At 37.9% G+C, this 19,211-nt stretch overlaps 2 protein-coding genes across 2 annotated transcripts; one reads left to right on the plus strand and one right to left on the minus strand.

Annotated features, from left to right (window-relative positions):
* The first annotated feature begins 69 nt into the window (after positions 1 to 69).
* On the plus strand, positions 70 to 11,717 carry EXOSC9 (exosome component 9). Its single transcript, XM_045799051.2, has 12 exons — positions 70 to 237; positions 598 to 692; positions 1,409 to 1,528; positions 1,672 to 1,774; positions 2,668 to 2,805; positions 4,371 to 4,453; positions 5,788 to 5,920; positions 7,150 to 7,238; positions 7,847 to 7,993; positions 8,570 to 8,754; positions 11,132 to 11,210; positions 11,570 to 11,717. Exons 1-12 carry the CDS (start codon positions 172 to 174, stop codon positions 11,652 to 11,654), a joined length of 1,323 nt encoding a protein of 440 aa, XP_045655007.1. The 5' UTR covers positions 70 to 171; the 3' UTR covers positions 11,655 to 11,717.
* On the minus strand, positions 11,207 to 19,098 carry CCNA2 (cyclin A2). Its single transcript, XM_045799052.2, has 8 exons — positions 17,894 to 19,098; positions 16,888 to 17,131; positions 15,373 to 15,485; positions 14,955 to 15,178; positions 14,086 to 14,293; positions 13,403 to 13,516; positions 12,822 to 12,955; positions 11,207 to 12,473 (listed from the first exon to the last, which is right to left on the minus strand). The coding sequence occupies exons 1-8, from the start codon at positions 18,104 to 18,106 to the stop codon at positions 12,425 to 12,427; spliced, it is 1,299 nt and encodes a 432-aa protein (XP_045655008.1). The 5' UTR covers positions 18,107 to 19,098; the 3' UTR covers positions 11,207 to 12,424.
* Between the last annotated feature and the right edge of the window lie 113 nt (positions 19,099 to 19,211).

Here is a 19,211-nt window from a genome sequence, read left to right on the forward strand (position 1 = left end):
CAGCTTTGAGCTTGCGCACTAGCGACCTCCCTCAGCCTTGGCTTTCCTAACCCGCCGAGCTTTGATGACGTAAATTTCCTGCGCGTCAGAGCGAGCGGAGAACGCGTGAAGGGGACCTAGTTCACTTTTCCTAGCGGATTCCGGTGCTACTGTGTATTGTGGTCCTGCAGCATGAAGGAGACACCACTTTCAAACTGCGAGCGCCGTTTCCTACTCCGCGCCATCGAAGAGAAGAAGGTAAATGGTCCCGGGGAACTTCGCGGTGCGTGGGCGCTCTGGTCGCACCGCCGCTCACAGCCTTCCGTCTTGGACGCACAGAGCTGTCCCTCGCAGGCCCACGGAGCCCCTGGAGGGAACCGCCGGTGCGTTCCCCCAATCCCTCAAGCTTTTTTTTTTTTTTTTTTTTTTTTTTTGGCTCCAGTTGGGTTCAAAGCTGGAGTCACACCAGCGACTAGTAGTGCTCGGGCACCTAGTTTCCACTTTCCTATGGGGAGTGATTAGGCATCCACCTATCTCCCAAGTGTTTAGCCCTGGCGTAGAGTAGCTGCTTAATAAATATTTGTTGAAGGAATAAACGAATGAATGTTATGCTTACAGCGGCTGGATGGCAGACAAACCTATGATTATAGGAACATCAAGATCTCATTTGGAACAGATTATGGGTGCTGTATTGTGGAACTTGGGAAAACAAGGTAACAAAGGATTCAAATTAGATAAAAGCTCAATAGGGAGAAGTTTAAAAGAACCTTATCGACTCAGTTGTTTACAAAGCAGCTAAGAAGTGTGGACAGACTTCTTTGTTTCGCTGCCAAAATAAGTATATCTTCTTTAATGCAAGAGTTTTTGATTTTTAACCATAAATACATTTTTCATCACATGAGTATCACATAGTTTTCTAATCTCTTTAAGTCATATATACAGCCAGCAGTAATTCCCCTGAATTTGTTTTCTGCACTTCCCATTAAGTAGGCCTACTTTTCTTATTTTCCAGACATGAGAATTAGGTTTTTAATATTCTTTTGGAAGCTGTGAGAATATTGTTCAGATAATGTTGGCCAGCTGTGCCATATGAAAACTAAGAAATCGCAAGTTTTCATGCCATCTTGTGTTAATAAATATTTGTTTTAGAAAAGAGAAGTAAAGATCATTGATTTGTAAAAAAATCTGTGGAATAGTCAGTATTGTAATAAGAGATGTTTTTTCTTGTCATCTTTTTGTGTATGCCAATATGTGTTTTATTTCTATATATATCCTATACTTTATATGTAATTTCAGCCTCTAATTGATATGTCATACTGAGTATGTTGTTACTCAGAGTAAGAGTGAAACTTAATTGGTACCTGTTTGAGATTAATTTTTAATTGGAAAGGAGATATATTTAGTTAACAGATTTGTATTTATTTTGCAGAGTTCTTGGACAGGTTTCCTGTGAACTTGTTTCTCCAAAGCTCAATAGGGCAACAGAAGGTATTCTTTTTTTTAACCTTGAACTCTCTCAGATGGCTGCCCCAGCTTTTGAACCTGGCAGGTATTTAAATTTTTTTTTTTTTTAATTTTTAAAGCTGCTTTTTAGCTGCTTAATGAGGCTAAAAGAGAAGATAACAGCAGTGAGCTATTGTTTTAATGCCTGGTGTTATATTTCATGACATTAGCCCATTCCTATTTTCATAGGCAGTCAGATCTCTTGGTGAAGTTGAATCGACTCTTGGAAAGATGTCTAAGAAATTCGAAGTGTATAGACACTGAATCTCTCTGTGTTGTTGCTGGTGAAAAGGTGGGGAATATGCCCAAAATTCTTACTCTTAGGTTGAGTATTGTTGATTAATGGATTCCTATATCTGTACTTTTATTCTCAGAGCTTCCGTTAATTCAGTTTTATACTGATTCACTTCACTTCAAATGTTCCTGAGTGCTACCCGTAGAACTTTGCCATCTCTCTCTCTCTGAAGGGACAATAAACATTGGTGAAAGTATCAACTTGGATGTGTATAAAAATGTCTTATTCAGAGAACTTGTGGTTTTTCATATATTCGGTTTTATTCTCTTCTTTAAGTGAGTTGATAGAAGCAGGTAATATGTTCCTTTTTTATGAATGAAGAACTGAAGAACAGATTAAATCCTTCTTTTGTGTAGGTTTATTGACTTATACAGGGCTACATAGGGAGTCAGTGGTAGACTGACACTGGAAATGTTACTCTAATAAATTGTGCTACATGATAATGTTTTAGAACTTTACACTTGATTAGGGTATTTTGACTATCTTTTTGACTCCAGAGAAGTCACTTTCCACATTATATCCTTGAAAATGATACTTCCTATTTGGATTACTTGTAGGGTCATTATAATATTGTCAAGTAAAACCTAAGAGTTTGAGGTTTTTGAGTTAGGAGACAATAAAAATATATTTAGGATTGGGAAAATCTTAGTATTAATTGTGCAATGGTTCTATTTATTTAGAGTGTATATATTACTGTTGTCAGATGACTCAGAAAGGTGAACTATTGGTACTTCAGATGTTGGCCTGGCTTAACATTTCTCTTAATACATTTTTACTAATAGAATAGAAGGAGTAACTGCATATTTTAACTGCAAGAGAAAAATTTGCAAGCAGTGTTACTTTCCTTATGAGTAGCCAATGGTTTATTTTTGTTTTAAATTCACATTCAGGTTTGGCAAATACGTGTGGACCTACATTTATTAAATCATGATGGGAATATTATTGATGCCGCCAGCATTGCTGCAATTGTAGCCTTGTGTCACTTCCGAAGACCCGATGTCTCTGTCCAAGGAGATGAAGTAACGCTGGTAAGCTCCCATGATTCGAGCCAGGCTTCTCCCTATGAATGAAGGAATATCCTTGATGTTCAGGCAACTTGTTGTTAGTGAGTTCTTATTGTATATGGTGATTAAGTATGTTCTAAAATTTGTTGATAAGGCAAGCATGATATGTGGTCAAAATTGTCCTTGAAATCTGTTAAATCTCTTGTATTAAAGTGTCAGTAAAAGCCTATCTTGCTTTTCTAGGATAAAACTAGGTGACTTTGTCTTGGGATTGAGCATTAGATGAAGCAGTTGGCTTATGTTTAGGAGCCACATGTGTGAGAAATACATGGTTCTCAGGACATTGAGATACTTGTGCTTACTGTCTGGCAAAAGTCCTTCAGAAACAACTGGAAGGCTTATTAAGACATATTGCTAGGCGCCACCCTCAGAGTAGGGTAGCAGTGGAACCTAAAATTTGTACTTCTGAGTTTCGAGGTGATACTGATGCTGCCAGTGGAAGGGCCACATTTTGAAAACTGTTGATATGTACTGTTTACGTTGCCTTTCTCTTGTGCTAAGTATGTCATCTTCAATTTATATGAATTCTTGCTGGAATAATGAAAGTACACTGTAGATAGTTTGTGTCTTAAAGTTGTGACAGGAAACATCAGATGCCCACATTTCTGAGCAGTCCTTCATGTGCTGCTTTTAGGCATTAGACTAGACTCTAAAGACTTAGAGGTAGAGACAAAGGTTTATTAACAATAGACATGTTCCTGTAGAGAAGGGAATTGGTATAAGGAAGTAAGAGAGAGAGTGAGAGATCAATTTAAAAATATTGTAGAGTTATTGCTAGTGGTAACGTAGAATGGTATAGCCACATTGGAAAAGTTTGGCAGTTTCTTAAAAAGTTAAGTGTCAACTTATACAGCCCCGCAGTTCCATGCCTAGGAAACTGTTCAGGAGAAATGGTAGTACGTTTTCAGTCAAAGACTTTCATATGAATGTTGAATGGCAGCATTATTCATAATAGCCCCAAACTGGAAACAATCCAAATGTTCATCATTTGGTAAGTGGAAAAACAAATGGCGGTATATCCATATGGTGGAATACTATTCAGCAGTAAAAAGGACCGAACTAGTGATACATACTGCAAGATGGATGAAAAAACTTGCTAACTTCAAAGGAAGCAGACGCAAAAGACAAAATTGTTTGATTCCACGTACATGAAATGCTTGGGGCTGGGAGTGGGAGTGAGAAGTGACTGCAAATAGGCTCAAGGAGATTTGGGGGGATATTGGAAAGGTCAGAAAACTGGATTGTGGTGATAGTTACATAATTATAAATTTAGTACAAAGTGAGTAGATATATACTTACGATGAATGGATTTTATGGTACTTATACCCCAGTAAAGCTTTTTGACATATGCATAAAGTTTTAAGAAACACGAGTGGCGAAGTCAAATAGGTAATTGTGAAAGAGTTAATTTAGGTACTCAACTGATGATTCAAGGAATTATATTTTTTAGTTTAATATTTGATGTGCAAGATTTTTTTTTTATGTTTATAATTTAGTGACTAATTATTGAAGCTTTTATTTTCAAACAGTATACACCTGAAGAGCGAGATCCTGTACCGTTAAGCATCCACCACATGCCCATTTGTGTCAGTTTTGCCTTCTTCCAGCAAGGGTAGGTTTCCTTGTCATGGGCTGAAATTGTACATGGAGCTAGGAACTTTTTTGTTCTGTTCAAATGTGCTGTGGACAGATGAATAAACACCTCCTCTAATATTAAAGCACCTTATGCTTTTTTTTCTTTCTTTCTTTGTAAGAGCATTAGTTGGCAGAAAGCTTTCTCAATAGAAGTGACAAATTCTTCTGTAATGAAGAGACTTCACAACACTTTTCACAGGATTCTTAAAATATACTGTACCCTGGTGGTGCTAGAGATGTACAGGTGTTTAATAGAGTTGTGTGCTAGGCTCTAATTTGGGAAAGTAGGGTGGGAATTACTGTGGATTAATGGAAGATAGGACTTTGGAGCATGTTAGAGGAGCAAGTCACAAAGGGGAAAGGTTCGCAAATAGGATAAATTTAGTTTTCTTCAGCTCTCTAGTAGTTTCTTCACAATTCACTTAATTCTTCCTACAACAGAAAAACTGGAGTCTTAGGTCCATGTAATGGTGCCTTTAAATGAAAACTTGGGCCTTAAATCTCTTCAGAAACAAAGGGAGATATAAATATTTTAACAGCTTTATGAATAAAAACTAGGGACTCTTTCAACTTTTAGTCATTGTAGTGTAGAATTTCATTAGTGGGAAATAGACCAGCACTGTCCAGTAGAAATACAACATGAGCCATATATGTAATTTAAAATTTTCCAGTAGCCTCATTAAAAGTAAAAAGAAACAGGGAAAATTGATTTTGGTAAATATTTTATCTTACATGTAACATTATCTTAATATGTGGTATTAAAATTATTCACGAGATATTTTGCATTCCTTTCTTTCTACTAAATCTTTGAAATCTGGTATTTTTCACTCATGTACATCTCAATTTGGACTAGCCGCATTTCAGAGGCTCAATAGCCACATGTGACGAGAGGCCACCATTGGACAGTGCAAAAATAGTATTAATGAACCATTAGCAGAACCTAAAAGAACTTCAGAATCTAGGACACACTAGGGGACATTTAAAATTAACAAATTAATGTTATCTAAGTTTTTATTAATGAGCAACAAGTCATTTAACCAAAGTGATAGCTTTTGGTTTAGATTACATATTATTTAAAGAAAACCAATATAACTTAAGAGATTTTACTGTAATAGCTAGTGATATCCCCTTAGCATTTATTTTGTCCATAAAAACAATGATTCTCATCTGTTTTCCCATTAAAGTGACTCATCCACAGGCTCAGACCTTCACTGTGTTGACTTTATTAATGCTATCTTTTAAAAATGGTATCTTAAAATTGACAAGCATTCAACCTCAGATTTGCTCAGGTCCATTTAACATTCATTTCAGTACATATTTATTGGTGGATCCCAATGAACGAGAAGAACGTGTAATGGATGGCCTGCTGGTGATTGCTATGAACAAGCATCGAGAGATTTGTACTATCCAGTCCAGTGGTGGGATAATGCTGCTGAAAGATCAAGTTAGTGCTCTGATTAATGTTCTATTAAGAATAGGTCTCTTCTTTTTAGAAGCTTTTTCCTGTTTTTTAACTAAAAGCTATCAAGGATATTTTCTTTTTTTTTTTTTTTAAGATTTTATTTATTTGAGAGAGAGACAGCCAGCGAGAGAGGGAACACAAGTAGGGGGAGTGGGAGAGGCAGAAGCAGGCTTCCCAGCAGAGCAGGGAGCCTGATGCGGGGCCCGATCCCAGGACCCTGGGATCATGCCCTGAGCCGAAGGCAGACGCTTAACGACTGAGCCACCCAGGCACCCCTCAAGGATATTTTCCATGATTGAATCTAAGATATGTTAGAATCTGGTTTCAATATTATTACATTCTGTTGACTGGTGGCTACAAGATATCCTTTCTATTTGCTGCTCCCATGTATTGCCCTCAGGGTCTAACCCTTCTACATAGAGGAACACTTATTTTCTTTCCCATGAGAAAAGAGATTCATCTACCTATTCACACATGCAAAAAAAAAGTGTCAAAAAGGTAGAAATAGGTACTCTCAGAAGTTAGGTTCAATAAGCAGTAGTTCTCAAATCCAGCTACATATCAGATTCACATGAAGGCTTCTAGAAAATCGATTGGCATATAGCATATAGCACAGGTGGGGCACAGAGGCTGCTTTAGTTGGAATTCCAGTTCTGCCTTACACTAACTGACCTTCTTTATTAACTTTATTAAAGGTACTGTCGACACTTGTTAAGGAATGTAAGGATAAACAATGGGTGTATTGCACTGTGTAGCATATATTAAGTGTGCTGTGTGAGTTTCTGTTACCGGTATCATGACCATTACCAGATCCCTGTTTCCAGAGATTCTGATCTATTAGGTCCCTGAGGCCTGGGAATCTTTGCTTATTTCCCAGGGGATACTGCAGCCATGTCTTGATCTAATGCTTTGGATCACTCACATTGAAAGGTAGTTAGTGCATCCCTGAGTATATAACATATGTCTGTGGCCTTTTCAGTGGTATCTTTTACGCTGTCAAGAGGTTTTTGAGTCTGTTTTCCTAACGTGTAATCCTTCAGATATTTTAAAACAAGTCTCACATTTTGCATTAATTTGTGTTTACATTGTATTTTCATATTTGAAATGGTCAAGCTTATATTTTAAAGGTAGAAAAACTATTCTTATGTTTATAGTTTTGTTAGAGCTGCGTGGTTTGTTGTCTTTAAATAACAATGTACTTTTATAAATAGGTTTTGAGATGTAGTAAAATAGCTGGTGTGAAAGTATTGGAAATTACAGAGCTAATACAGAAGGCTTTGGAGAACGACCAGAAAGTAAGGTAAGTTTAATTTTTTTTTAGAACTAAATGGTCTTTTTATTTTTAACAGATTTTTCTGTTAAGGACCTTTCTTGCACAAGAGTACCCGCGTAATTTTCACACTCCCATTTTTCCTTATCTGTTAATCTAAGTTGAATATACAGAAGTGTTATATTGTATTCCAATTTAAATATAATCTGTATTGAGAAGCCACGTAATATTTTTCTTTTAAAAAATTAACATTTTCTTTAGAAAAAAGAATCTAGTAGCTCAGATTAACAGAAGGAACACAAACTGGGGTTGGTTCTCTGCTTCTTCTATAACCCAGCACTTCAGTGTCTTCAGTAATGTGGGAGGTAATACCTACTTGGTAGGGTTGGTTTGAGGATTAGAGAATAATATACTTAAAGCACTTAGCACTTGCCTGGCATGTGGTTCAATAAATTAATTATAGTAACTTTTTATTTCTCTTGATAAGCATAATAAATGAGGTTTAGTCAGATAGCTTTTCTTCCAGTTTCCCCTCCATCAAAAGGATAAAATGGTTAACTTTTCCCTTCCTGTTTTCTCTTCCATCTATCATTCCCCCTCCTCCACCCCTCCCCACCCCCAATAAAAAACCCACACAGGAAAGAAGGTGGAAAATTTGGCTTTGCAGAGTCTATAGCAAGTCAAAGAATCACAGCATTTAAAATGGAAAAGGCCCCTATTGATACCTCCGATGTCGAAGAGAAAGCAGAAGAAATTATTGCTGAAGCTGAACCTCCTTCAGAAGTGTATCTTTATTGGATGGTTTTTTCAGTAACAACATGATTCATAACACTTGGGATTATTAGGTATATGTGAAGGGTGTACATACTGAAGTTTATTTTCTGAAACACTGCTTTGTTAGAGAAAACATTTAAGATACAAGACAGTGATTAGTCTTAAGTCTTTGATATAACACCCACCTCTTCAGCTATCCTACAAAAACCGAAAATTTTCTCTTATTAGCCAATGTACAGCATTTTATTTTTCTTTGGATAATTGTTCCTTAATCTCAGTCAAGCACTTTATGTACTATTACACATTGTTCTTGGAAATTATTTATTCCTCCATTTGCTATATTTATTACGGCAACTGTTGAGCCAGCATGTCTCGGTATTTCTCACCATCGTTTCCATAAAATCTTAACCTGAGTTACAGTTTTTGTTTCTTTCTTCTTGCTCAGCCACCCATAGTGTAGCTATTAGTGAAAGTTTTTTGCACAAACTTGATGCACACTTGAGTCTTAAAACTTTTACTCTCCTCTTTTTCAACACTGCATCAAATAGCAGTATTTTTGTTATTCATAGTTTTCTTAACTTGTCAAGTGTTTCTAATCCCGTGCTTTGGACTCCTGGAACTGCCCAAATTGGAGAGGGAATAGAAAACTCCTGGGGTGATCTTGAAGACTCTGAGAAGGAAGAGGAGGATGAAGATGGCACTGATGAAGCTATCATTCTTGATAGTCTGAAAATGGACACTGGAGTAGAAGTCTCCAATATTGGAAGCCAAGGTAGGTAGCGCTTTATTTATAGCTTTTATGTAATTATGTATCTCATATATACATAACATATATACCTTCCTGTTTTAGGGATCTTATTTTCTAAAAGAATGTGCTTTGTGGAGTAGTGGTACTCTGTTGTATGTACTGACATTTTTAGTTAAAAATGTGTTGTTGCTGTTGTTTTTTTTATATGTATACGTGGGCCAGTTTTAAGGGGATGAGTTTCTTAAAAAGTTCATTCCTGCACGCTGTTTTTTCTTTGTAGTTTCTATGACTCAAACATAAAAAGCCATATCATATCATAACATTAGAGCTGTCCAGATGGAACTATAATGTTAGAAATGTTCCGTATGTACACTGTTCAATAAATATAATAGGCACTAGCCACATGCAGATATTCAGCATTTGAAATGTGGTTTGTGACAGAACTGAATTCTAAATTTTAATTTTAGTTAATAGAAAATTACATAGCTATATATGACTGTTAATAGAGTAGTATTAAAACTTACAGAACTCTAGAATCACCTGGAATAATGGTAGTCCTAGATGTTCTTTGCATTCTGAAAGCTGTAGAACTGGAGAAAATTGTTTTTAACCTGTGTATATTTTTACTCTTCGGAAAACCAGATTCTTGCTTGGCCCATAATAATCAGGAATTGGGCTTTTCAGACCCAAATCATACAAGGATGGATGTAGCAAATAGGCTGGCAGAGAACTAAAGGGTGTATTTACTAAATCTGGCTGAAAAAAATAGTGAAGGCATTACAGTTTAGGTATGTATAATGTACATACCTGCCAACCTTCAAGGAATGAAATTAATTACCTGTAAACATTACTGAGAGCCTGCTGGGGCTTTTGTAAGGAAAAAAAAAAAATCCTCATTGATTGGGAGCCTTATTCAGCTTTTGTAGTGGTTACTTCTGTTTGGTATTATTCTTCCAGACCTTGTTCCATGTATTTATTTACTATATATTTACACCAATATAAGCTGCTTGAACACAGGGACTGTGAATGAATCTTTAGAATTTTTTCATGTCATCAGCCACATTTTTTTTTTAAAGATTTTATTCATTTATTCGACAGAGATAGAGACAGCCAGCGAGAGAGGGAACACAAGTAGGGGGAGTGGGAGAGGAAGAAGCAGGCTCACAGCGGAAGAGCCTGATGTGGGGCTCGATCCCATAACGCCGGGATCACGCCCTGAGCCGAAGGCAGACGCTTAACCGCTGTGCCACCCAGGCGCCCCAATCAGCCACATTTTTAAATGCTGCACAGAATTCTGGCTTTGACAATAACTAGGTTAGCTTAATAATATTCCCTTATTGATAAATGTTATCATTTTCTGTTACAGTGCTACAGTAAAGCATCTTTGCATATGCCTCTTTATATATTTGTGAAATGTTTTTCTAAGATTAGGAAGATTAATAGCTAAACATTCAGTTACTGCTTTGAAGAGTAATATTTTCAACTGAATAATGAAAGTGGACCTAAGATAATTGGGAGGATAAAGCAGGTAAAGCCTTTCTAAAGCATATGAACACAAGGAGAAAACTAACTGAAAGCTCAAAGATTGATATGCCAACTGGGAAAAGGGTTAATTCACATTTTATATACATTATTAACTAAGGCTCAGGAGAAAAACTGGCCAAAGATACAAAGTAACTCTCAAAAACAAATGGCTGGTAACATATTTCAACCCTAGTAGTAATAAAGGAAATAAATTCAAAGCAAAAAGGGATGTTTTCTAAGTACTGTATCAGATAGTATTAAAAATTACGACTCCTGGGTGGTTGAGGTTAAGCGTCTGACCCTTGATTTTTGCTCAGGTCATGATCTCAGGGTTGTGAGAACAAGCCCCGGTTTGGGCTCCATGCTTAGTGTGGAGTCTGCTTGTCCCTCTCCCTCTGATCCTCCCCCGCCTGTGCTCTTTCTCTCCCTCTCAAATCAACAAAAATCTTAAGAAAAAAAAAAATTGGCAAGGGTGCATAGGAAAATGAGTTTTTCATATAAATTGTAACAGTATTTTGGGTGGATTTAGCAAAATATTTTTTAGAATGTTATGTACCTTTTGACCCAATAATTCTGCTTCTAGGTATTTTCCTTCCAGTGTTGTTTATAATAGAAGTTATATAGACTTTCCCCCCATTATGACATGTACAAAATGATCATATAATTACAGAATTTTAAGGAAATAAAGTGTGTTATTTTTCAGAGCTCCAAGGAGTTTTACTTCAGGGAAGGAAAGAACAAGTAGTTCTGTAAGCCTCTACTCAGAGTAGCTGGGGCTATTTGTATGGAAATAGAATGTTAGAACTGCTGACATAAATCCACATAGAAATTTTCCAAGAGATTATATTTATATTGTTTCCTTAACATTTTCTTAAAGATGCCCCGATAGTACTCTCAGACAGTGAAGAAGAAGAAATGATCATTTTAGAACCAGACAAGAACCCAAAGAAAATAAGGTAACAAATTTCTGGTTTATTTCAAATGTATACACATAACTCAAGACTTCTCTGGTTTTATTCTCATCTTATCCTATAAACAAAGACACCCCTTTTTAATTTGAAATCTAGCTGTTCTTTCTGTGGTTTCTTCAAACTGAGATTTAAAAACAGGACCTAATTCTATAAAACTGTATGGATGCCTTTTAAGGTTACTGCATTTTATTCTTAGTTTGCAAATGTTATATATTCTCCTGGAAAAAAAAGTCTCCTATTTTGGTAGTCTAAAATTTAACGAGTAAAATGGTGTAAGTCCATCCATCGTATCGGCTTTATAGTGCTAATACTGTTAGTAAACTGTTAATTTATTTTGTTCACAGAACACAAACCATCAGTGCAAAACAAGAAAAAGCACCAAGTAAAAAGCCAGTGAAAAAGAGAAAAAAGAAGAGAGCTGCTAATTGAAGCTCACATAGTTGTATATTTGTGTATATAACTATTAAAAGGATATTTATTCAGTGCTAATAACTTGAGTATTTTTCTGTTCACAAATCCATTATAAAATCTAGTCGATTCTTTATATAATTTTTTACATTATGCTTTAAAATAAAACCTTCTGGACAACTTAGCAGGTTTTAAATAATTGTCACTTCAGTAAAGTGGAAAAGTTGATGAGGAATGAAAAAACATTTTCATAGTGTGTACAAAGGGCTGAAAGATTCTCAGGATCATCACAACTGATAAGTAAGCACAGATTTATTCCAGATATGCTTAGATTATGCTCAAGTCACCTAACTGATCCAGTTCCTTAGGAAAAATGAATGCTCAAACTTTTATCTGTTTTCCTAAAACTATTTTTTCATTTCAGGAGAAGCCTTCCCAGTTCCCTTCTATAGTAAATCAAATTAATTCTTTCTGATATCATGAAGTCAAATCAAATTTGACTTACAAACAAATTTTCCAAATCCATTTATTAGTTCTTATTCTTACTGTGCTGACAGCTGGCATCATTAATACTTTAACAAAACCACTTAAAATTAGCCAAATATCTAAGATAGTTACATGTACAAAAGATATACAAATTAAAACCATTTAAAAAGTAATAGATACCATAATTTGTACTTGACCATAACTCTATTCAGAAATGATTGTAAAATTAAAACCTTACAAAAAAAACTGTACACCATATACTTTGAGTGATTTACATCTTAGAAAACAATGGCAGTCTTTCACTGTTACACATTTAGTGTCTCTGGTGGGTTGAGGAGAGAAACACCATGATACCTGTAAGTAGGAAAAAAACTCAGTAAATATTCATTGGGTAAAGGAGATCATGGAATGATACATATAACTAGGAACTCAGAAATGCTACTTCTATTCTGACTGAGTTAATGATTATAGAATCACTGGGCCACAAAATATGCATGCATGCATGCCCCGTTCCTCTCCCCTCTTCTCCCTCAAATGCAGGACGCAAAGCATAAATACAACCTACTCAAAACACCTGGCCTGCTAAGAGGAGGCTGTGCCTGTTTTGTGAATCCTTTGATAAAGTTAAAATGTCAAGGATCTCAATCCAGTGGTAGCCTCGAAAAGCAAGCTTCTCTAATATCTGTTCATGTTAATTCTTACTTTGAACTTTTGTACTTTTCTCTTATTGACTGTTGTGCGTGCTGTGGTGCTCTGAGGTAGGTCTGGTGAAGGTCCATGAGACAAGGCTTAAGACTTTCCAAGGTATATCCAGTCTTTTGAACTAAAGATTCAGGCTGCAGAGAAGGGAGTAGAGAACCACTGAATTTTATTTTTAGCAAGACACTAAACACAATGAGTCAGTATTGGCATTAAACTTGAGTTTTGTTAAATTTCAAGACTAACAATTCCAACTAACAAATCTTCCAGATTTCTCAAGCCATTATTCCATCTATTATGCTGACTTTGATCAATTTGTACTACTTTCCCTGCCAGCAGTGGGTCCTATGGCCCTAATTCTTTACACACACCTTTCAAACCCAAGTAATAGCGAAGCTTTCTACCTAACAAGCAAACATATGTTACTAAACAGGTAAGACGCTTTAAACAGCATGGATTTTTTGAACAGTTTTTCCAGGTAGGTACCTCTATATTAGCAACACTTGTATAGGACAGTTATTTAACAGATCTGGCACAAATCTTTAAGTTGCAAGGCAGATGTGTGAGGACACGGTGATACATACCCAGCTCTGTCCTGTGACTGTGTAGAGTGCTAAATGAAAAGCCGCTGCAGCAATAACTGATGGCAGATACTTCAGGTAGGGGTCAGCATCTATCAGACTTAATTCTCCCAAAAACTGGAATGAAAAAGCAAATACACTTTATGATCACAAGAGCTCTAGAATTCAAGCCTCAAATTTTTGCCTTCTGCCCTAATATTTTTCTGTCTTTAAGACTGGCTCTATGGCGGGGCATCTGGGTGGCTCAGTTAAGCGTCTGCCTTCAGCTCAGGTCATGATCCCAGGGTTCTGGGGTCAAGCCCCACGTTGGGCTCCCTGCTCAGTGGGGAGTCTGCTTCTCCCTCTCACTCTCCCTCTGTGCTCTCTAAAATAAATAAAATCTTTAGAAGACTGGCTCTATGACAACCAAAGAAAAAAAAACTCCCATAGCCTTATCTATCCTCATCCTGTACTTTTCCTCTTTTAATAATTTGTAAAACAACTCTTCTGGCTACCATTTCCTAAGACTTCATCCTCCTGCCACTATTCTTAGTACATTCCCAGTTCATGTTACCTTTTGCCAATGGTAGGCTCTCTTTATACTGCAACACTAATTTGTCCCTGAAACACTAAATTCCTTGACCACAGCTATATAATTAAACTGTGTGACCTAAGAATCTTCATTCGACAAAATGAAAAGAACTTACCATTGCTAAACTTTCAACTTTGCAGTTGGCAGACTGCTGGTGCAGAAAGTATTGGGTAAGAAACTGATTTACTGTTGGTGCAGCTAGGTCAAAAGCAAGCACTTTCAAAACTAGGTGCTCCATTCTCAGGACCTGTTTCTTGGTATAGGTATCATCTGTAATGTACACAAACTCTGCTACTTCTGGGGGGTATATTTCTTCAAACTTTCTACAATGAAAAAAGTTTTAAGTAATCAGTCCTTCCAAAAAGTGAAGCAAGCTGTTTATCTAATTCTGAAATCCCTTTAGCAGAATACATGAAATGAGTCCAAAACCTATACTCCACCAATTGCCTGTTTCCCCTGATACTTGACCATTTCCAGCAGAGCTAGATAAATGCTAACTAAAAGACCCAAATGCATCTAGGACTTGGGATTTTGTCCCAATGCAGTCAAAGGATATAAGAAGCAAGAGAGTTCCCAAGATGGGTACAATGTCAGAGTTCACCAAGTAACTGGAAATTTAGGAAATTCTTAGAAAAATAAACATTTTTAGTTTTTTAATTTATTTAATTTCCATGGGAGAAGATATGATTTTATGCCAGAAAGCACTTTTTGATGGAAGGAACCACACTCTTTAAACTTGGTAATCTAGTCCTAGTGTATTAAAATGTAGCCAGTCTCCCATCTTCATTCAAGAAGGTACCCTGGAATTTAGAACTGGGAAAATTAATGTCCTAAATTAGTTTCACACAGTTTCATACTGCTACCCCTAAAAGTAGTCACTGCTTTCTGCCTTGTGGATATATTAAAATGTCACAATGTTAAAAATCACTTCTTCCCTACACAGAAAGGTATCATTTTTAATCCAACAGACCAAGTTGGACTTACGAGGCCAACAGCATAGCAGCAGTGCCCACAAGCTGAAGTTTTCCTCTCAACACAGACATCGATGAAAGGAACCTATCAATGTAGTTCACAGCCAAGTGCAGGGTCTCATTCTGTAGTTTATATTCTTCTCCTACTTCAACTAACCAGTCCACAAGGATAGCCCTCATACTGTTAGTGATGTCTGGTTGTTTCTTCATGTAACCCACTTTAGGCTTACATTTAACCTGTTGAGAAAGTTACTTAGTATAATGTTAAAATTGCAATTAGATTATTCTACCATTAACAAAGATGGTACATACTAGAAACATAACATTAGAATAATTCACTAGCAGTTAAAGAACTTAAAAACATTCTCTCAGTTTCGTTTTGCCATAATGAATAAACAACAGTATAAAAACTGGATTCCAAGAGCTCTTACCTCCATTTCCCTAAGGTATGTGTGAATGTCCTCATGGTAGTCTGGGACTTCATTGACACTCAATGGCTTTTCATCTTCTAATACAATTGATATGTCCATAGTATGTGGTGACTCTGGGAGAATATAAAAGTATAAGTTAATCGTTTAATTTTCTAATTCATTTAATAGCCAAAACTGATTGCCCTTGTAAGGTGTCCCATACAAAAGCATTTCATCTAACTAAAAAGGGCTTCTCATGACAAAGTACAAAGAATATTTCGCTCTGGTTTTAGTACCTCTGCCCACTAGGTTTTGTTTTTTTAATAATTTATTTATTTTTATTAACATATAATGTATTATTTGTTTCAGGGGTACAGGTCTGTGATTCAGTCTTACACAATTCTGAGCGCTCACCATTGCACATACCCTCCCCCAATGTCCATCACCACTTGGTTTTAATCAACAGGAGAAAATACTGATAGGCCACTTTAAAAGGAAAGTGCATTTGAAGATGTATTATGTTAAAGTATCATTCATATTCCATGAGAAAGAAGAGCAGATGGCACAGTGATCCTATGAAGACAGAGTTAAAATCCAAGTTTTGTGATATTATGTAGTATTTACCCGATGAGAGTTTGTAGACCCCAAAGTCCGATAAATTCAAAGTACAATGTAGCAATAACTAGAAGGAGGACTAATGTGTCAATGAAAATTAGGTTTGTTATGAGCAGTTCAAACAAATTAGCACTACAATCAACAAGTGTTTCATGTTTTGTAATTTTAAATTACCTTTTGAGGCAAAGAATATATTTCATTACTCTTTTCACTTCAAGGTTCATTTTGGGGTTAAAACTTTTTACAAATGTTCAATAAAAATACAAAAACTACTTTTTTTCCAAAGGATTTTTCTGCTACTCCCAGGCCACTTCTCACAATAGAACTAAAACCTAAATGAGATTGAACTTAATGAGTTGTCAGTGACTTGACAGACCTATGGTAAAGCAGTTGCACAGACCGTTGGCAGAGCTGTCTTTACAGCATCTACTTTATTCTATAGGTGGTTAACTGCAAACAGCCATGATTCAACTCTTGACTCACAGGACAGTGTCCCTCTCTGGTATCAGACTAGATTTACAGAAAATTTTAAAGCCGTAAGAGATGTTAGATACACAATATTGAAAGTTGTATCCTATTCAAATACTCCCTGAAGTGGTATGCACAGAGTGAGTTTTATCAGTACAACTGAAATCTATTCTCCCAAGCAAGCAAAGTGTTTGAGATCTATTAAACTGATCTGATCAGCAGTATACGGGAAGGGAGGAGCACCCAATTAGGATTTATAGGTCACTAGGTCAACGTATTAGCTGTGAGATCTGAAATAAGTCACACACTTTCTAAACTTTGTTACATTAAATCAGTTTCATTATGTAATAAGGATCAGGTAAGATAATGTCTTAAAATGCAAAATATCATTAATTCAGCCTATTTAATAATTATGGTTACATTGATTTAATACAGATGTTCTTTAAAACTTACCAAAACTACCATCCATTGGATAATCAAGAGGTACCAGTGGTTTTCTTGGTCCAGGTAAAGTAATAGCTGAATTAAAAGCCAGGACATTTTCATTCTCTGTGTTTTTAGATTCAGCTGGCCTCTTCTGAGTCTCTTCTTCTGCTTCATCCACATGAATGGTAAATGCAGGCTGTTTACTGTTTGCTTTCCAGGGAGGAACAGTGACATGTTCATCATTTATAGGAAGATCCTTAAGAGGTGCAACCTAAAAAGAAATGAATATCTTTGAGCCTATTAAATGGAGTTTGCTTTCTTTGCCTTATGGGTCTCAGTTTCTGCTTTCACTCCCAAATACTCTCAGGAAATTAAACTATCTGGGACGAAATCCAGGCAGTAAAGTTTGAGTGGCTGAAGAAAGTGATGTTCAAATTAGTTACAGGCATTTCTACGTAAATTATAGAAAGAATCACACTAAGTGAAATAATGTAAAACTAATCAGGGCTACAAGATGAGTGGAGTGGCAGGCTGAAAAATGACAAGTTTAGGAGAGCCGGCAAAGAGGTGTAGGTTCACCACTTTCGCCCCAGGGTGGAGCAACAGAGCAAATCCGGTAAAATGGCGGAATTTACTAAAAGCAAAGTATTTTTTATACCCTTTCCTAAAATAGAAGTAATCTTAACCATATGGAAGGCAGGAAGGGGGTCCTGATCCTAGGGCAATGCCTAGGGTTTAAAGCTCGAGAAAAGGGCGGACTTTCGTAGGGCTGGGTTTGACCTCACTATCGAAAAATACCCCCACTAAAGAGCCGACAAGCAGCAAAACACAGCGCTGGCGGAGAGAGCAATGGGAGAGAAGCTGTTAAGTGGCATCCCACACGCCAGAAAACTAGGGATCAAGGGGACTCCAGACCCAGGCCTCCCTTAAAAAAGATCGGAAGATGCTTTCTCTCCATGTTCCTCGACCTGCTAAACCTCGTGCAAAACTCCCGCTCGGCCCTCCCTCCCGCAGATATCGCTCATCTCTTTACCCGTCGTGTCTTGGGCCTCTGCTGCGGCGCCGGAACGCGCGGGTTCCCGGCCTTCAGTACCGCCAGCCCGGCCCGGGTCCGGGGCTGCTGGGCGGGCGCCGCCTTCTCGGGGTTGATGTTCTCCTGGTCCTCTTGGAGCGCCGTATGCGGCAATGTTAGCAGCGACGAGCCCGCCTCGCGGGCCGCAGGCCCGGGCTCGGAGCTGCCCAACATCACTGCTCCCGGGGTCGCGGCGGGATCAGCCTACGGCGCCAAGCAGCGTGTCCTCCGTCCCGCCGACCCCGCCGAGAAACGCTCCAGCCGTAGCCAGCCGCCACAGCCCGGGCCAGCCTGCTCGCTCGGGATCGCGCAGTTCCGAAGAGGTTGCGAAAGGCTTGGGCAGGAACCGCCGGGCTTGGAGGGCTAAAGACGCCCCCGAGGTGTAGTTAGCAGCCCGCCGGAGCGGCGGCTGTTCGAGCAGTTCAAGTATCCCGCGACTATTGAAATGGGCCAATGGGAAGGGCCGACGCCCGTGACGCCACTGGAGGCGACACGGTCGCAGGCGAACGAAGGCGGCCGCGAAGGCCACGGAGCAGGGGCGGAGAAACGCCGAACCGCGGCGGGAGGAAAAACGCCTGCGCCGGCCGAAGAGGCGGGGCCTGAGTTTCCCGAGACTTTAAACTGGGGCACTAGGTGATCCCTGGGTTCTGGGAAAGGGCTGTCTCCAGGCTAAACGGAGTAAAACTTCAGCAATTGTTAGTGGGCCGCCTCAGCCTAACGTGAGCCCTGGGACCTTCAGCTGGCTTGACTGGTTTCCAAAGCTCTAAGATCTGACCCAGCCCCTAATTGGCCTGGTAGTCTTGCTCCAGTTATTCAAGGTTTCCGATTCTCAGTTTTCTTATCTATTAATTGGGAGTAAAAATATCTACATGTCATATGGTTGTCATGATTATATAATGTGCCTATATCATCAACACGCTGCTCGCGTGGTAACTGGTACTCAAATGGCGGACTATAATGTCATCTTACCATTTAGGGGGTTCTTCAGTCATGCCTTTGAATTTACCTAATGAAGATGCAATTAGGGAAGGTGCCACCTTGAACCACTGTGGAGATACATATATATATAAAACAAAAGTAATGTACTATAAGAAATTCAACTAGACAGTCACTGATTTTGAGGCATTTTTCCCCAAGCTGTGGCAGCCAACAAAAAGCACCCAGCGAAATTCTAGTGACCTAGATACAACTATTTGTTCCATTTGTTCCATTTAGCAATGAAGGTTGTTTAAATATAATAACAATATGACCTTATTAAAATAAAACTCTCAGTGATATG

The sequence above is a fragment of the Ursus americanus genome, chromosome 13 (assembly GCF_024610735.1).
Source record: "Ursus americanus isolate L20-20 chromosome 13, mUrsAme1.1.p, whole genome shotgun sequence".
In the NCBI taxonomy this organism is placed as follows: domain Eukaryota; kingdom Metazoa; phylum Chordata; class Mammalia; order Carnivora; family Ursidae; genus Ursus; species Ursus americanus.

Coding starts and splice junctions, on each gene's coding strand:
- CCNA2 (XM_045799052.2), bottom strand. CDS start 18,106: ATGTTGGGCAGCTCCGAGCCCGGGCCTGCGGCCCGCGAGGCGGGCTCG. Junction 15,486..16,887: donor TCCAATGGATGGTAGTTTTG/GTAAGTTTTAAA, acceptor ATATTCTCCCAG/AGTCACCACATACTATGGAC. Junction 12,956..13,402: donor CAGTCACAGGACAGAGCTGG/GTATGTATCACC, acceptor CCTTCTCTGCAG/CCTGAATCTTTAGTTCAAAA.
- EXOSC9 (XM_045799051.2), top strand. CDS start 172: ATGAAGGAGACACCACTTTCAAACTGCGAGCGCCGTTTCCTACTCCGC. Junction 238..597: donor GCGCCATCGAAGAGAAGAAG/GTAAATGGTCCC, acceptor TTATGCTTACAG/CGGCTGGATGGCAGACAAAC. Junction 693..1,408: donor GTGGAACTTGGGAAAACAAG/GTAACAAAGGAT, acceptor TTTATTTTGCAG/AGTTCTTGGACAGGTTTCCT.